The 14,139-nt window shown below is 44.4% G+C and overlaps 1 protein-coding gene across 1 annotated transcript in view; it reads right to left on the bottom strand.

Moving 5' to 3' along the window:
• Positions 1-6,603: 6,603 nt before the first annotated feature.
• The window catches only part of NINJ1 (ninjurin 1), a 39,807-nt gene continuing 32,271 nt past the window's right edge, over positions 6,604-14,139 (bottom strand). The window contains exons 4-5 of the mRNA XM_035558202.2: positions 11,722-11,883; positions 6,604-9,703 (exon numbers count right to left, since the gene is read on the bottom strand). Coding sequence (XP_035414095.1) covers positions 11,729-11,883 — 155 coding nt within the window. The 3' untranslated portion in view covers positions 6,604-9,703; positions 11,722-11,728. The remainder of the gene's footprint in view (positions 9,704-11,721; positions 11,884-14,139) is intronic.

Here is a 14,139-nt window from a genome sequence, read left to right as displayed (position 1 = left end):
ATCAGCATGGCTTGGATGTGTGTGAGAAACCATCATGGCCGCCTGCCGCAAGGGGCGGCCCACTGCACCGGGGTCTGCAGCTCTGCAGCAGGTGTGGTGCTGAAGGAGCCAGCAGCATTTGCACTGTGGGCTGGTGTGATTTTATGGGAGGGAAGGACAGAATGGGGCCCTGCCATCTGCGTGTGCAGAAGAGCATTTCAGGTGAGTCCTGAGCTGCCCTTTCTACTTCAGAGCACAGGCCGTGTGAGGCTGTGGTTGCGAGAAAAAGCTTTCTTACATTTTGGCGCTGATAAATGTTTAATGCTGTCGTGCCCAGTAAAGCAAAAACCTCTCAGCGCTGGGCTGCACCTCGCCAGCTGCTGATGAGGGAGGCAGCTGTGAGCTGCTGCAGGCACGGCACCCCAGCAGCCTCCAGCCCCTGGGCACAACATGGCCGTGCATGTGCATGCGGGTTGGGCATACCAAGTGTGAGTCCTCTCATTCATCTTCAGCAGGAAAATATTCTGACACTCTCGGATGTCGTTTATCTTTAAACACCAGGTCCCACAGCCTGTGGCCCCAGCTCCAGCTGTCCTGTCCCTTCCCTGCAGCCACTGGTGGCCCAACTCTCATTGACAGAAGGTGAGAGCCCTAAGATGAGTCTTTCCGCTGTCTGTGCTGAGATAATTCACTTAAAGGTCTTCTAGCAGAGGTCGAAAACATGATGCCTGAACTGCTCAGCTACTCGTGACCAGTGATGGGTGCAGACAGCTGGGTCATGCTGCTCCTCTCTGTGGAGGAAAAAATAAAATCCCACTGGGGCTGAGATCTGCAAGCCTGCTAGGAGCTGAGCAGCACACTGTCCGGGGAGCTTTGAAAGGCGCCTGCGCTCCCACGGCTGCCAGGGGTCCAAGCCCTATGGCCCCGCTCACCCTCCTGTCCTGCAGCTGCTCCCTGGGTGCAGGGGGTGTTTCTGCCTCCACTTCTCTTCTCTTGGTCGCCTGTTGCTGCCCAGTGCTGCCACCCCAGCCCTCTGCTGCTCACAGGGCTGCAAGCTGTCCCACTGCGGCACGAAGCAAGCATCTTTCCTGGTGCAGGTGTCTCACAGCTAATGGAGATCTGTTAAGAAGGTTCCCAAGGTCAAAGTGGGCTCTGGATGCTTTCAGGGAGGGAGAGGAGGCAAAACTCTGCTACAGAGAACAGTGATCCATGTCCCATACCAGTGCCCAGGCTGCTGGCACAGGAAACAGGGGCACAAGCGAGTCTGGGGCTGCAACGAGCAGCATGGACCAGGGCCAGTGCTGCTCTCACACTTATTCCTGCACACACAGAAAGGAAAACCTGGCATCCACTGGCCACCACTTTAGTTTGAGGTTGTTCTGTGGGTAAGCAGTGAACTGCAGTTGCAGCCTCTGGAGGCTGGGAGAGGCTCATCTTCACTTGGAGGCACCAGCTGTGTCCCTGGAGCTGGCTTGAGCTCACTCCAATCTATCATCTAATCCTGCCAAGAAGCAGGAAGGGACAAAGATGCTTTATGGCAGCTAGGATCCAAATTCAAAGTCCAGTCATAACAGGTAAACTGACTGGCTAAAGCATTTTAAAAATCACCGTTGTTTCATAGGAAAGACTTGCAAACCCATGTCTCACTGTGTCCCCAGGCTGAAAGGCAGGGAGCTCTTTGGGGCACACATGAAGCCTGTCTGGACTAGCACACAGTTGTTACAAGAAGCAGAAAAGTAGGAAGGAAATTTCTCATATGGAGCTGAGAGACATTCCACCCTTGGACGAGCATAGACCAGTCCCGACCCTGAAACAGCAACAAGACTTGCTCTTCCATTGCACCCTGCATCTGGAAACAAAGGGCATGTACACATCAAGCAAAACAGTGACACCAGGCGTAAAGCTGCCAGCATCTTGATTCGATAACCACGGTCGTGACGACCAGTGATGTTCTCCAGAGACGGTGTGTGATGAGACCTGCCGCTGGGCTCTCCTACCTGATCTGTATCAGCATGGGAAAAAAAAAAGAGTTTTTACAGAGCATGAAGACACCTGGTAAAGCAGCCTATGGAACAATACAGGCCTGTCATAGCTCGCTCTCACACTGATCCATGTAGTGCATTTGACACAACTTGATTTTGTTACAGTCACATTCCCAGAGTTTGACTCTCCAAGACTGGCAGAGGCCAGTGACTGAACACAGCCTTCTGGCTCACACGGCCTGACATGGGAAAATCCGTAAATCCTGCTCCAGGGTAAGGGTGAGCTGTTGTCTCCCTCTGTAGCTTTCACAGTTCCGGCACAAATCTGAAACTTAAGTCCTTTCCAACAGTTTAAATTATTTTCATCCTTGATGCCAAACAATTGGGGTAATAGTGGGTAGCAATGAAACCAATTTACTCTCAAATATTTTTGGCACCAGGGCAAATGGTTGGCAATGTTTCAGGAGTTCTGGTTGGGCTCTTTGCATCATGGCCGCAGAGTTACAACTCTTCTCCTAAATAATTAAAACTCTGCTTGCTGATAAAGCCCAGCTTGCCCTTTGTGGGATGTGCAGCACCCATACCCATTGGGTAGCTGTGCTGCAGCACGCTGCTCTGGTGCCAGTGCCGAGCCTCTGCCAGCACTGGGGCGTTTCAGGGCGCTGGGCCCAGCTGGCAGCAGCGGCATGGGCAGGGCTGGAAGTTGCCCTGCTTGTTTGGGTGCTGCGCTGCTCCTGTGGAGCTGTGAGAGCAGCCAGGCTGCTGCACAGTGTGCATTACGAAGTAATGCCGGGGGAGAAATAGCCACGGAAACAGATCTTCACTTCAGTGGTCTGTGGAGAAGGAAGAAAGTGAGTTCGGATGAATCTGCTGCATCCCACAGCAGGGAAGGTAATTTTTTGTCATTCCCACACAGCAACCTGTGAGGACGTTGGCCCATAACTTGTTATGTATTCCTCTTTAAAAGGTTGTGTTCCATGTCATCCACTGTTTACCACAGCGCTTGCCGCAGTGACTTGTGGCTCCCCCTCCTGACACACATGTGATAGCCAGGAGCCATTAGAAATGGCGGGTTGAGGCTGTGTGTGTGTGTTTGGCACAGAACAAAGAATCCAAGCAGCCTGAAAACATGAGTTCCCCCAGGAAGAGCAGCCTTTCAACACCACACGCACCATTCCCGACCCGGGGACCCAGCTCTGGCGCTTGCTCTCTGCCCGTGACAGGGAGCAACCTGAGGGTGGAACCGGGGACACAGTGACACACTACCCAGCCTCGGCCAAAAGCCTTCTCTGAGATCCTGCTGTGCCCATGCCACAATTTATCTCCGCCTCAAGCACTTTCTGTTATTTGTATTAAACTATTTCTGGCCCTCATAGTTTCTTCTCTGAGCTGTGGCCTCTGAGCCTGGCCCTTTGATCACCTGTGAGCACCAAGGGGCACAGCAGGGCCCCCTCATAAAGCCACGGCGGGGGCTTCCCCTGAAGGTGCTGGGATTGGCTCCCCCCCTGCCCTGCTCGTTATATAGCTCAGCTGCCAGGCAGGGCTCTCTTCTTTCTCGCCTGAGGCGATGTGTGGTGTGGGCACCCTGGGCGATGGCTGGAGGGCAAAAGCCAAGGGCAGGGGAGATGGGACGTAGGCAACAGTGGAAGGAAGCAGCTGGGGGGAAGAAAAAGGACTCTGGAGTCTCTTGTTGGAGAAAGATCTGACTGTGCTTTCCCCCTTGTGGTGGGGGATGAAGCTCTGGTTTGAGTTCGGTTGCCCTGCAAGACACGAAGCTGCGACCAGATGCTGCTAATGGGAGCACGCAGAGGATGCGCCAGAAGCCCACAGGTGAGTCCCGCAGAGGGGTGATGTGCTTCTGAGCTCAGTGTGGTAACCAGTGGGTGAGGTGCCAGGCCCTGGGGTGGGCTGCTGAGCCATGCTGCCCACGGTCCCTGGCCCAGCAGCACGGAGTGTGCGCCCCCTGACACCAGCGCTGCTCCCAGGCTGTGCATCCTATGCCATGCAGCCCATAGGCTGGGCAGGCACCTGTCTTCGTCATTGTTCTTCCTTGGCACGCGGGACCTAGCTGTGTGCATGGAAAGTGGCGTGTAAGGATGGTGTGGTTGGCACTGTCTCTGCTGGGGGTGTCACTTGGCCAGGCTGGGCCATCCTGCCTTGCTGCTGGCCCTGGGCCTTCCCTCCCTGCCTGTGCCTGCAGGGACATGGCACTCAAAGTCAGGGCGCATTGGGACACAGGGAGCTTTTCTACCTTTTGTGGGCTTCAAAGTGGTTATTTAGCTCATTACTAGACCTGAGATGGGAGTTTTTGTTGAGACTTTTGGCTGTGGTGCTTAGCAGCGTTGTGTGTGAAAACTGGAATTGAAATGAAGTGCTGAGATGTTATTTCATAAATGAGGATTTATTCTCGTTTCCCATCACTGAATAAGCTGTCAGAATGTACACACTGTCCTCTGGGGTAGCTCCCTGAGGCAATATATGTGGCTGTTGTGCTCTTTGCAACGTGTGGGTTTCTTCGGCAGCAAGGAGGCGGCCAGATAATGTCTGGAGGGTTGGAAGCTGCAATAAACACAGTCCTGACTGAGAGCGCTTTGTGGTTGCAGGGTTATAGTTTTGGAAATTGTATGGGAAATGCTGAGCATGCATTGAAATCCACACAAAATGTCATGAGTGCAGGCTGGAGGAGTGCTGTCAGAGACAGACACTGCTCAGCATCAGGCAGGGGCTGAGGGGAGAATGCCACGTGTGAGCACCCCTGTTGTCCATGCACCGTGTGGCTGGGAGGGTGCCTTGGTGTCGGGTATTTCAAGGCACAGCTGCAGCAGTGAAGGAAGGTCAATACATTTGTGTGTATTCAAGTGATGCAAGTCACAACTATTTCTACTAAAGAAGAATAACTCATAAATAATTACAATCTGCTGGTATCCGGGGTACCAGTTGTTTCCTGATGTTGTTCTGTAGGAAATGCACTTTCTATGCTATTTTTCCTCTCCTGGATGCTGGTTTAATAGTGATAATACTCATGTTTGAAGAACTACAGTGCTGTGTCTGCTCTGCTAGACAACGTCTCTGTAGACAGTGCAGCAGCACTGCTGGGAGTGTTCCAAAGCTCATGGTTTATTATTGATTTTTAACTTCTTAATGGAAGTGTAAGGTTTGTGGTTTTGGCTTTGCAAAGATGGGAGACTCCACCATTCACATTTTGATAGTATGTTTACCTGTGTAACCTGCAAATCGCTTACTTAAAAGCAAAACAGTGTCGTTTAGTAGTAGAGTGGTTTTCCCTGTATGCAGCCAACGAGGGGGGAAGGTGGGGAGACAAAGGTCCTTTTAGTCTCAGTGCTCCTGATATGTCCTACTCTGCCTCCAACCTGATGGGAGTCCTGACATCTTATTTTCAAGGAGTGGTGCTTTTATGTGTGCAGATTATCAGATATGAGCTGTATGTATCAAAATGTACCCTCAGTTTTCTTCTTGCCACTGGTCTGCAGTGAGGAAGTCCGCTTCCAGAGGAGCCTGCTCTCCTGCGGTTTGACAGAATTATACTCTAGGAGGAGCTTTCCACGCTGGATTTTTTCTTTTTTTTTGGAAACATGTTGTAAAACATTGCATAAATTGGTACCACATGTAGCACTTGCTGAAGCAGATAAAATTTGCAGTGGCAATACCTTTTGTAAGCTAGCAAATAAGGAAAACTTGCATAGCTTTGGGATTCTGCTACTCTTTGCTGATAACTCTGTTGTAAATATTTGAATGATTGTGATTGTTTTTTTTAGAGCTGTTAACAACAAAAGAGCATCCAAGCTTTTACTGTAATGTGTAGTAAGTGTGCCCTGGCCCACGGTGAGTGCAGAACAATGACCACCACTGTCAGAGGGCTGTGCATTCCTGTTTGGCAGGACTCAGTATGGCTTGCAGGAAGACATGGCAGAAACAGGATAAAAACACTTAGAAGGGTTTGGCCACTCCTTTTAATTTATTCTGAATGACAGTTGAGGGGAAAACAGTAACCAGGATTATATTTTATTGTTCAGCCCATTTTACCTACTGTTCATCTACAGAATAAGCTTCAGTTGGGGACCTGTTTCAGAAGACAAATACTTACAGGTCACTTCCAGTAAATAATTTTTGTCAACCCTGTTAGTAAATAACACTACATTGAAAACTTCAGCATTGACAGGCCTTGATGCTGAAGGAACTAATGAAAACAACTAGAGCAGCATGTGTAATTCTTACTCTGCCCAGCAGCTTATGAAACAGAAGTAAATGGATGACCTGGTATGAACTGCTTCCTGAGAGAGCCAGTGAAAATTCATCTTGCTTCATTATTGATGACCTCTTTTTAAGTGAAATGCTTGCCTACAACCAAGAACTCTGGAGAAGCACAGCAAACCCAAGACCCATTTAAACTGATGTATTTGTTTGCCACCCCTAGAAAATACTCACTAGGATTTTAAATAAGCACCTGATTTAAAAGAATAATTATCATGTGATTAAATTATTTATACTTGAAATCAACTTGCAGATGCTTTTGTCTGATAAAAAATACATGACCTCTGAAGGCTTCAGAGACTTAAAACACAGATTGCATGTCTGAAGACATTTTGCAAATCTTGCTTGATCACAACAAAACACACAGCAATAAACAGCACGTTTTTTATTTAAAAAAAGACATTCAGTTGCAAGTAGAATACTGTTGATGTCCAGCACAGGCTCATAGTCAGATGGATGGCTTTACGAACAGGTTTTCATGTGTTTAGAACCAGAATAAGAGACCAGGCCTTCTGAAGTTGCAGACATCCCTGTTGTGATGCTGCAGTCGTGCTTCCAGCAGCTCAGGAGGATGCAAGGCTTTTGTTGTTCTAAGGCTGGCTCCGGTAGATGCCAAGTGAGCAGACTTCTACCACCTTAATGCAGGTCTGTGTGTTCAGCCCTGGGCACTCAACAATGTGTTCAAGCTTGAGCATTTTTCTTTCCCTTCTGTATGGCCCAAACTTGTCTTGCAGAGTCCATTGGAATCAGTAGTCGACACATCCATCACCTGGTGAATGCTTCACACTCCAGTGCTACATCTATAGTTATTTTTTCTCTGCTATGGTATAAGCAGCTGGGAGATGGGGTATACAAGCCTTGCTAGTTTCTGTTGGACGGCAGCTTAGTTGTGAGATGCTGTAAGAACAGCTACTACTTTTTTCAGGGGAAACCTATTGTAATGGCTTCATTACTTGAATGACCTGAAATATTACAGACCAATAATGAGGGGAATAAAGTGGGAAAGGAGCTGAGAGAAGATCTACAAAGCACTGAAACAAATGGAGGAGACGTGAAACAAATTCTAAACCTGGAGTTAATGAAAATCAGAGCTATGTGGGCAGTAGGGAGGTGAGTCTTGTCTTCCTGGTACATCTGTGCTGCAGCCCCATCTGACTGCTTTCAGGTGCTTATGAGAGAGGGCTGTGGCAACAAGTAGCACAGGTATGGAAAGCTACATTCAAAACTGGGCCAAATCATTACCAAATATAAATAGGGTAAGCAACAACAGAGCCTTTGTCTGCTTGTATCTGCCTTTAGGGTAGTAAGGACAAGTCAAAAAGTCAGGATTAACTAAGTGCCAGTAAAACATTTCTTCCTATATTTCTTCCTATTTTTCTTTTGCTTAAAAAAAAAAAATCCACATAAACAACAACAACAAAAAAAACGCATTAAAATACAGATCTGGCAATGAAAAATATCTGATTCATACCTAAATTAAAAGCAGAGCACGTCAGAAATTATCCTTTTGGAGGGGCTATGTTATACCACGAAAGGGGTTGCGTTACAACACAAAGCAATGACTTCAGACATCCAACTGAAGTACAAAATTTCCTGTACAGTAAGAGAGGTTGATGCCTCCGAAGAGCCAGTCCAGACTGAATCAGGTGCACAGACTGGCAAACACCCCAATGAGTAAAAAGGTGGAAAGTAACAGGAATACATTCAAGGATCCTATTGAAATTACTGCCCAATGTTGAACCATACACAAATTTCATGCTTGGAAGGGCTCTGCCTACAGTCATGTATTTTCAAAAAGGAAATGTTTTTAAGGTTTTCTGCACCGCTGTTTGGCCCGTCACTACAATACGGCACTGACACTGCTGTAACACAAGGATGTATGAACAGTCCTGCAACAGTTTGCTGGTTTGTAAAAAAAAAAAAAAAAAAAAAAAAAAAAAAAGGAAAATTGTCCTGAGTACCTCTTTCAGTACTTGTTCTGAGCTATGTTTAAATTTGTACAATACACACAATTAAAACCATTGTTTGCCAGATATTGATTAAATACATGTTAAGTTAGAAATAAAGCAACCAAAAAATCAAAAAGAATGTCTATTCTCTTACTAATTGACAAGCTTCTGATTTGTTTTCTGTCAATAATTCCTACAGAACACGTAAATAAAGATATGGTACATCAATTGCCCTTGAGATATAACTAAAGAGAAATGCTACCAATAAAAATTGTAAAGGAGATGAGATGCTTACACGAAGTCAAACTTCTATAATTATGTGCAAGGGAGCATTTAAAAATTCGTAGTAAGAAAAAGCATTAGTACAAATCTGCATCCACAAGTAAGCATGCTCTAGAAGACTAGGACTTTCCTGATTGCAGATGTAATACTTTGAAAATTTTAAAAAAGACTGAAATGTTTTTGTTGTAGAAATTCTTATAACATACACCATTACTGGCAATGGTGTATTTAGAAAAAGTATCAGTCCCTGAGCCAGCAGGTAAGAACCTAAAAGATATTTTTATATATATATATATATAAAGTGATTTTAGCCATAAACTCATAAGAGTGACATAACTGCAGCAATGCATATCTTGCAAAGAGGAAAAGTAAGGGTTAAACATCTTTCAACTTACTCCTAGAATTGCTGACAGGCTCTCAGTACCAGTTTAGCAGGTGAAGATCACCTGTATCCTCTAGTCTTCCAGCTGGGCGTAGAAAAGGTAGCTCTTTTATCAGACTTTGCAGAAATATGTATAATGCACAGAATATGGAGTATCATGGTTAATAACAAAAAATGGAGCACTGATGTTAGCTGTGTATCTGTACACAGAGAAGGAAGCGTGAACGGTGGTCCACAGAAACACGACACATGACTATCTGTGAGAACAAAAACTGGCCAAAAGATAGTCAGCAGTTTCTAGTTGTCTTATCATTGCTGTAGTTAAATAAAGGAACTGGGATGAGGGGGAGAAAACAAGACACAGCTACCTTTGAACACTGCAAGGGAAGAGCACTGTGCTATGGAAAACCATAGGTCTGGTGCAAAGTGAGTGAAATGAAGGACGATGGGGCCATGCTAGAACTGAAGGCCTGCAGCTTCTTATCACTGTGGAAATGTCAACTTGCTGCGAAAGCAAAAGGCATGGAAAATGGGAAGTTCTGGAACCAGTGAAGTTCCACCAGTTGATATTACCTGTTTGAGTTTATGCCACTTTTATGATTGACAATTAATCTACAAATTGAAATGACAATATCCAGAGAAGCAATGTCCTTGGGTCAAAATCATCCTTTCCTTAGATGCCAAACAATATAAATATTAACACATTGGAAAATTCTAGGTACACAGATGTGTTGCTTGTTGGAAGCCTGAGAAAGCTGCCTCTGTAGGTTGTCATCCTCAGATATTTTTTTCTTGTGTCCAGGTATAACTGGCTCAAGTGCAAATGGCATCTATGGAAGAATGAATGCTTCGTATCTCTGAAATGAGAAACGGATATTGGGATGTTAGTAATGCAGGAATTACAGTAAATGGCAAATTTGTCTTAAAGGGGGAATTCTTTTCTCTTTTGAAAAGTGTTCGTAGTAAAGGTAACGCCAGAAAATGACCGCTCATTTCTCTTGGGGATTTGAGATTATGGAAGCCCACTGTGAAAGAAGACACTTTTTTTTTTCCAAGTTCCATTCAGATCATTATGGACAGGTATTTTTAACAGAAACAATATGCACAAGTGAGCCAGCAGATGGAAAAATCCAAAGCAACTAAACTTGCAAATTTAACAAATCTGGATTAAAAAGATGCAGATTCTAGACACCACATTTAGCCATTTTATTAGGAAACTGCATGAAAAGCATGAAAGCGGGATCACACAGCTGGTGTTTTTGTACAGATGTAAACTTGCTTTAAGCATCTTTTGGTCTTGCCTCTACCCATGTATAACGGATATACATAAAATATCCGTTTCTCCATTATTGAAGCATGGCAAATTTATCAAATCAGTTTCAGCAGTAGATGCTGATCATGTTTATGTATGTGAAGAAATGCTCTGGCTGTGCACAGCAATACGTTGCCAGCTGTATGCGCTATTTCCAGCCTCTAGGCAGAACCGTGCTTCATGCTGGCTTCATGCTGTCATGGTGATCTCATCAGAGTTGCATGGGAACTGACTTCTTATTCCTACTAGGAATTCCATGGTCCTACTCATAATTAAATCACAAAACCCTCTGGGCTTAGAGTTTATGGATTGCAGAAGGAATCCGCAATCCACCCCCATCCATTCTGTTTAGAGTCCTGACAGATTTTTCTCTGGTTCCCATTCTTGTTAACTTCTTCTGTGTCATTCCTCTTCAGACTAGGGGTTTAAATGCCTTGTTTTGTTTTTTTCTGTGGAGTAAATTTATATAAAAATCAAATTGCCCTAAATTTCTAGCAGTGCTAATATAAGCAGAATGGGGTTTGAAAGTCTCTCAGTGTAAGGCCTTGAGTTAGTTCTTCCTAAAAGGCAGTTTCCTGAGAGGACTTCATCTGGAAGTTCACTCAAACAGATGTTACAGGAATGGGCTGTGTGGTAGCCAGGGTACTGTGGCTTGCCAGGAAAATCAAGTAACTCCTTCAGCAGGTCTTATGAAGGTGATTTGAGATTTGGAAGATAAAAAGCCAGAGTAATGCTGGCCCACACAGACTTAGCAGTGCTATTTTCAAGGCAGGTGTTGTTGGACCATAGTGCATCTTAGGTTGCAAGCCTGCAATTTAGGTTTTTCTTAAATCGCTCATTATAGTTATGACACTTATTTTGATTCTCACAATTTCTATATTTATGTTTCTGTACAATCAGGTAACTTTTAAAATGCCGGTGGAAATAAACTTGTTCTAAATGACCACGTGTATCAAATAGTGATAGCGTATCAAATAGCGTTAGCACATGTCTTTGTGGGTTTAATGTCCCATAAAGTGAAAACCCTGCAACTTGGGAGGACAAAAAACACACTATCTGCATAGGAACTAAAGGGCTCCAATGATGTGTGGTGTGATATGTTGCTGGACTCGTTAGCTCTAGCAGTTCCCTGGCTAAAGGTTTAAAAAATCAGTGGTAATAACAGACCAGATACAGTATGTTGCAGACCTTTCTTACAAAAACAAGACATTTAGAGGAAGCAGAGCATTATTTCCCTTCTTGGCTTCATCAGCAATGAGAAGGATTGGCTAAGCCAGAAGGAAGATCTTTACACTTTGTTTGTCAGGGACCCCTTGCATGTGTCACAAAGTAAGGTGCTGCCATCAACTTTCGAACTCTGTGTTTACAAATACACTGGAACAACATTAATAGTTCCTAGTAGCTTTGGCTTTTGCAAGTCTGAAGTAAACTTATTTATCTGTAAAGTCTAGAACTGTATAGAGAAGCTCACTTAGAGATAAGCTGTTTTTCAAATTACACAACAGTGGGCACTGTTCTTTTGCGCTATCTCCCCCTGTCTTACGGTGCAGAGCCCACACTCACCTTGCAGTTACTGCTTTGACACCGACTCCACCATTGGCTTCTGCACTCCAAAGGCAGTGATAAAAATATTCACAACTACTATAATGAATACTAGTCCAGTTGTAAGGTTGTTGAGGAAATCCAGCTTATCATGTTTTGCAGGGTTGTTCAGGTCATATTTTACTTCAAAGAGAAAGGGGAAAAAAAGTTTTAAGCATATGAATATTTCAAAATCCAGAATAAGTCTTCATTATTCACGTGGTTCAAGAATTTCTTCCACTGAGCTATTTGTACCAGTCATACTTAAAAGGGAAGTACGATTTTGCACCCTCAGTAAAAGTACTGAGGAGAAGATCTTTAATAACAAGGCGCCTAATAGCCTCCCGTCATTAGCATCTAATCTCTGTGGATGCACAAAGGGAAGTAACGGTACACAGCATTATTGGGAACCTTCTGAGTTCTTGATCTCTTGAAATCTAGTTTTGTTGCAGACTTTAAGCATTTAAAAATAATTTCAGGCATGAATACATGAAGCCTGAAGCCCTTACAGGATGGAATGAAATTAAAGTTCCTACAGTGAAAATGCCACAGCCCTATCTTTGGGTATGGTGCCCTTCCCTAGCTGTACAGTTTTTTCCCCTGATAGGTACAGCTTTTGCACCAATACTGTTTTCAGAAAACAAGGGCATTATCTGTTAAACAGAGGAAGGTTTCAAAGCAGTGTAGCTGCAGTTCTTTTTACAGACAGCATCAGCTGTGTAAACATCTTCTATTTCTTGCAGTTCTTTGATTAAACTGCTAATAGGAGTTAGGGAGGACCACACAAGGGAGATACTGTCTAGTTTAAACTTTGATTCCAGGCTTTGTGAAAACCAACAGATGAGTTACATTGGACTGATAATAGACTTGATGATAGACTAAAACAAGTGCTTGTATAGGGCAGTAAGAAAGGGGGGGGGGGGGGGGGGGGGTGCTTGGCTGTCGTCATGTGGAAAAACAGGATTTTTCTCTGCTGTTTTCCTGCAGGTAACAGCGTTGCAGCTCAGACCCTCTGCTAAATTGCTTTGCTGGTGGGATGAATGCCGATGAATTCCTGAGCATGGTCTGAGATTGATTTTTGTGTATTTTTTTTAAGATGCTTAATTCTTAGGTGTATATAGTTCACTGGAACTTGTGAGTGCATGTACAAGAAATGAGGGGGAAAAGTTTATACCTGAGAAGTTTTCAATAACATAAATAAAACTTTGAGCTCCTTCTGAACGGCACATACGTAGACATGTAGGTTCTGGCTCTGCTGCAGGAGGTAAACTTTGTTTTTAACATAAAGCCCATCAACACTGCAGAATTTAATCACAGAACCAAGGCTTGCTGGCTCTTGGAATCAGTTAAGTAAAGGGGTGGCAAACACGTTTGTGATGCTGAAGTACTAAAAGCCAGGTACAGCTGGTGTTCTAATTAGGAAGTCTAATGCTGTTTTGGCTTCTGGGAATTCTGGGTGCCTGTTCAAGTCCTGTTTGCTGAAGCAGTGCAATCAAACATCACAGGCCAGTCAGAGCACTGAGGAATGGTGTGGGGGAACTATCTGAACAGCTTAAGCTACTGCACACCTGTGTTGACATGAAATAACTTAAGCTCAGCAGTGCTTAACCCTGAAAATGAGTTGACACGTGTCTGTAAGGCATGTGGAGGCTAGCATTGTAACAGTACTAGGAAGGACTCCAGTACTTTCACCTGAATGAGGCAGAATAAATGAAATGCAACATTAATCCTTCAGTATGTAAGAGAAGCATTTCAGACAGCTGGCTGGTTTTAAAACAAAACCAAAGGGCAATAGTGGCCTAACGTGTTTTGTGAGTTACGAAGAAATCATGCTGGAAGGAGAATTGACACTTTGAGAGCTGTCACTTTGACCACCTAGAGACTAGAGAAAACGTACTGCTTGTCTGTTTAGGTGGGGCTCTAAATTTTGAAGTAGAACTGCAGTAATCCTATCTTTGTTACTACAGTACTTCAAGTGACACTTTGTGGAAACGTTCTTAAATTATTCTCTAAGTATTATAGTGGGATTAGATTACTACGGTTTCATGCTAACTAAACTACTTCAACACATTCTTTACTTTCAGAAAGTTAGGACTACCAAATGACTTTCAAGGACAAGTTTGCTGAACACTTCTCAAAATATTTGATTTTTGGAAAATCGCTTACGCTTTTTTTTCTTTTAAATTACCTATTCAGAATGTGTGATTATGGCAGGACAGGGCAGTACTTCAGGTGAGTTAAAGCCTCAACGCTGCTCTACTCCAAGAGGAAACACCTTCCCCAATATCATCAACTTGCTTTTTCCAGTTCTTTTCTGGAATCTCTTCTGTGTCAGGACCTGGCTTTTGCCCTTGTGCCAATTTTGCCAAATGCAGACACAGCTGTATTCAATCTCTTTCG

This window comes from Cygnus atratus, chromosome 10 (assembly GCF_013377495.2).
Source record: "Cygnus atratus isolate AKBS03 ecotype Queensland, Australia chromosome 10, CAtr_DNAZoo_HiC_assembly, whole genome shotgun sequence".
NCBI lineage: Eukaryota > Metazoa > Chordata > Aves > Anseriformes > Anatidae > Cygnus > Cygnus atratus.
Note: the sequence above shows the minus strand (reverse complement) of the source record. Positions and strands in the feature narration are given on the sequence as shown.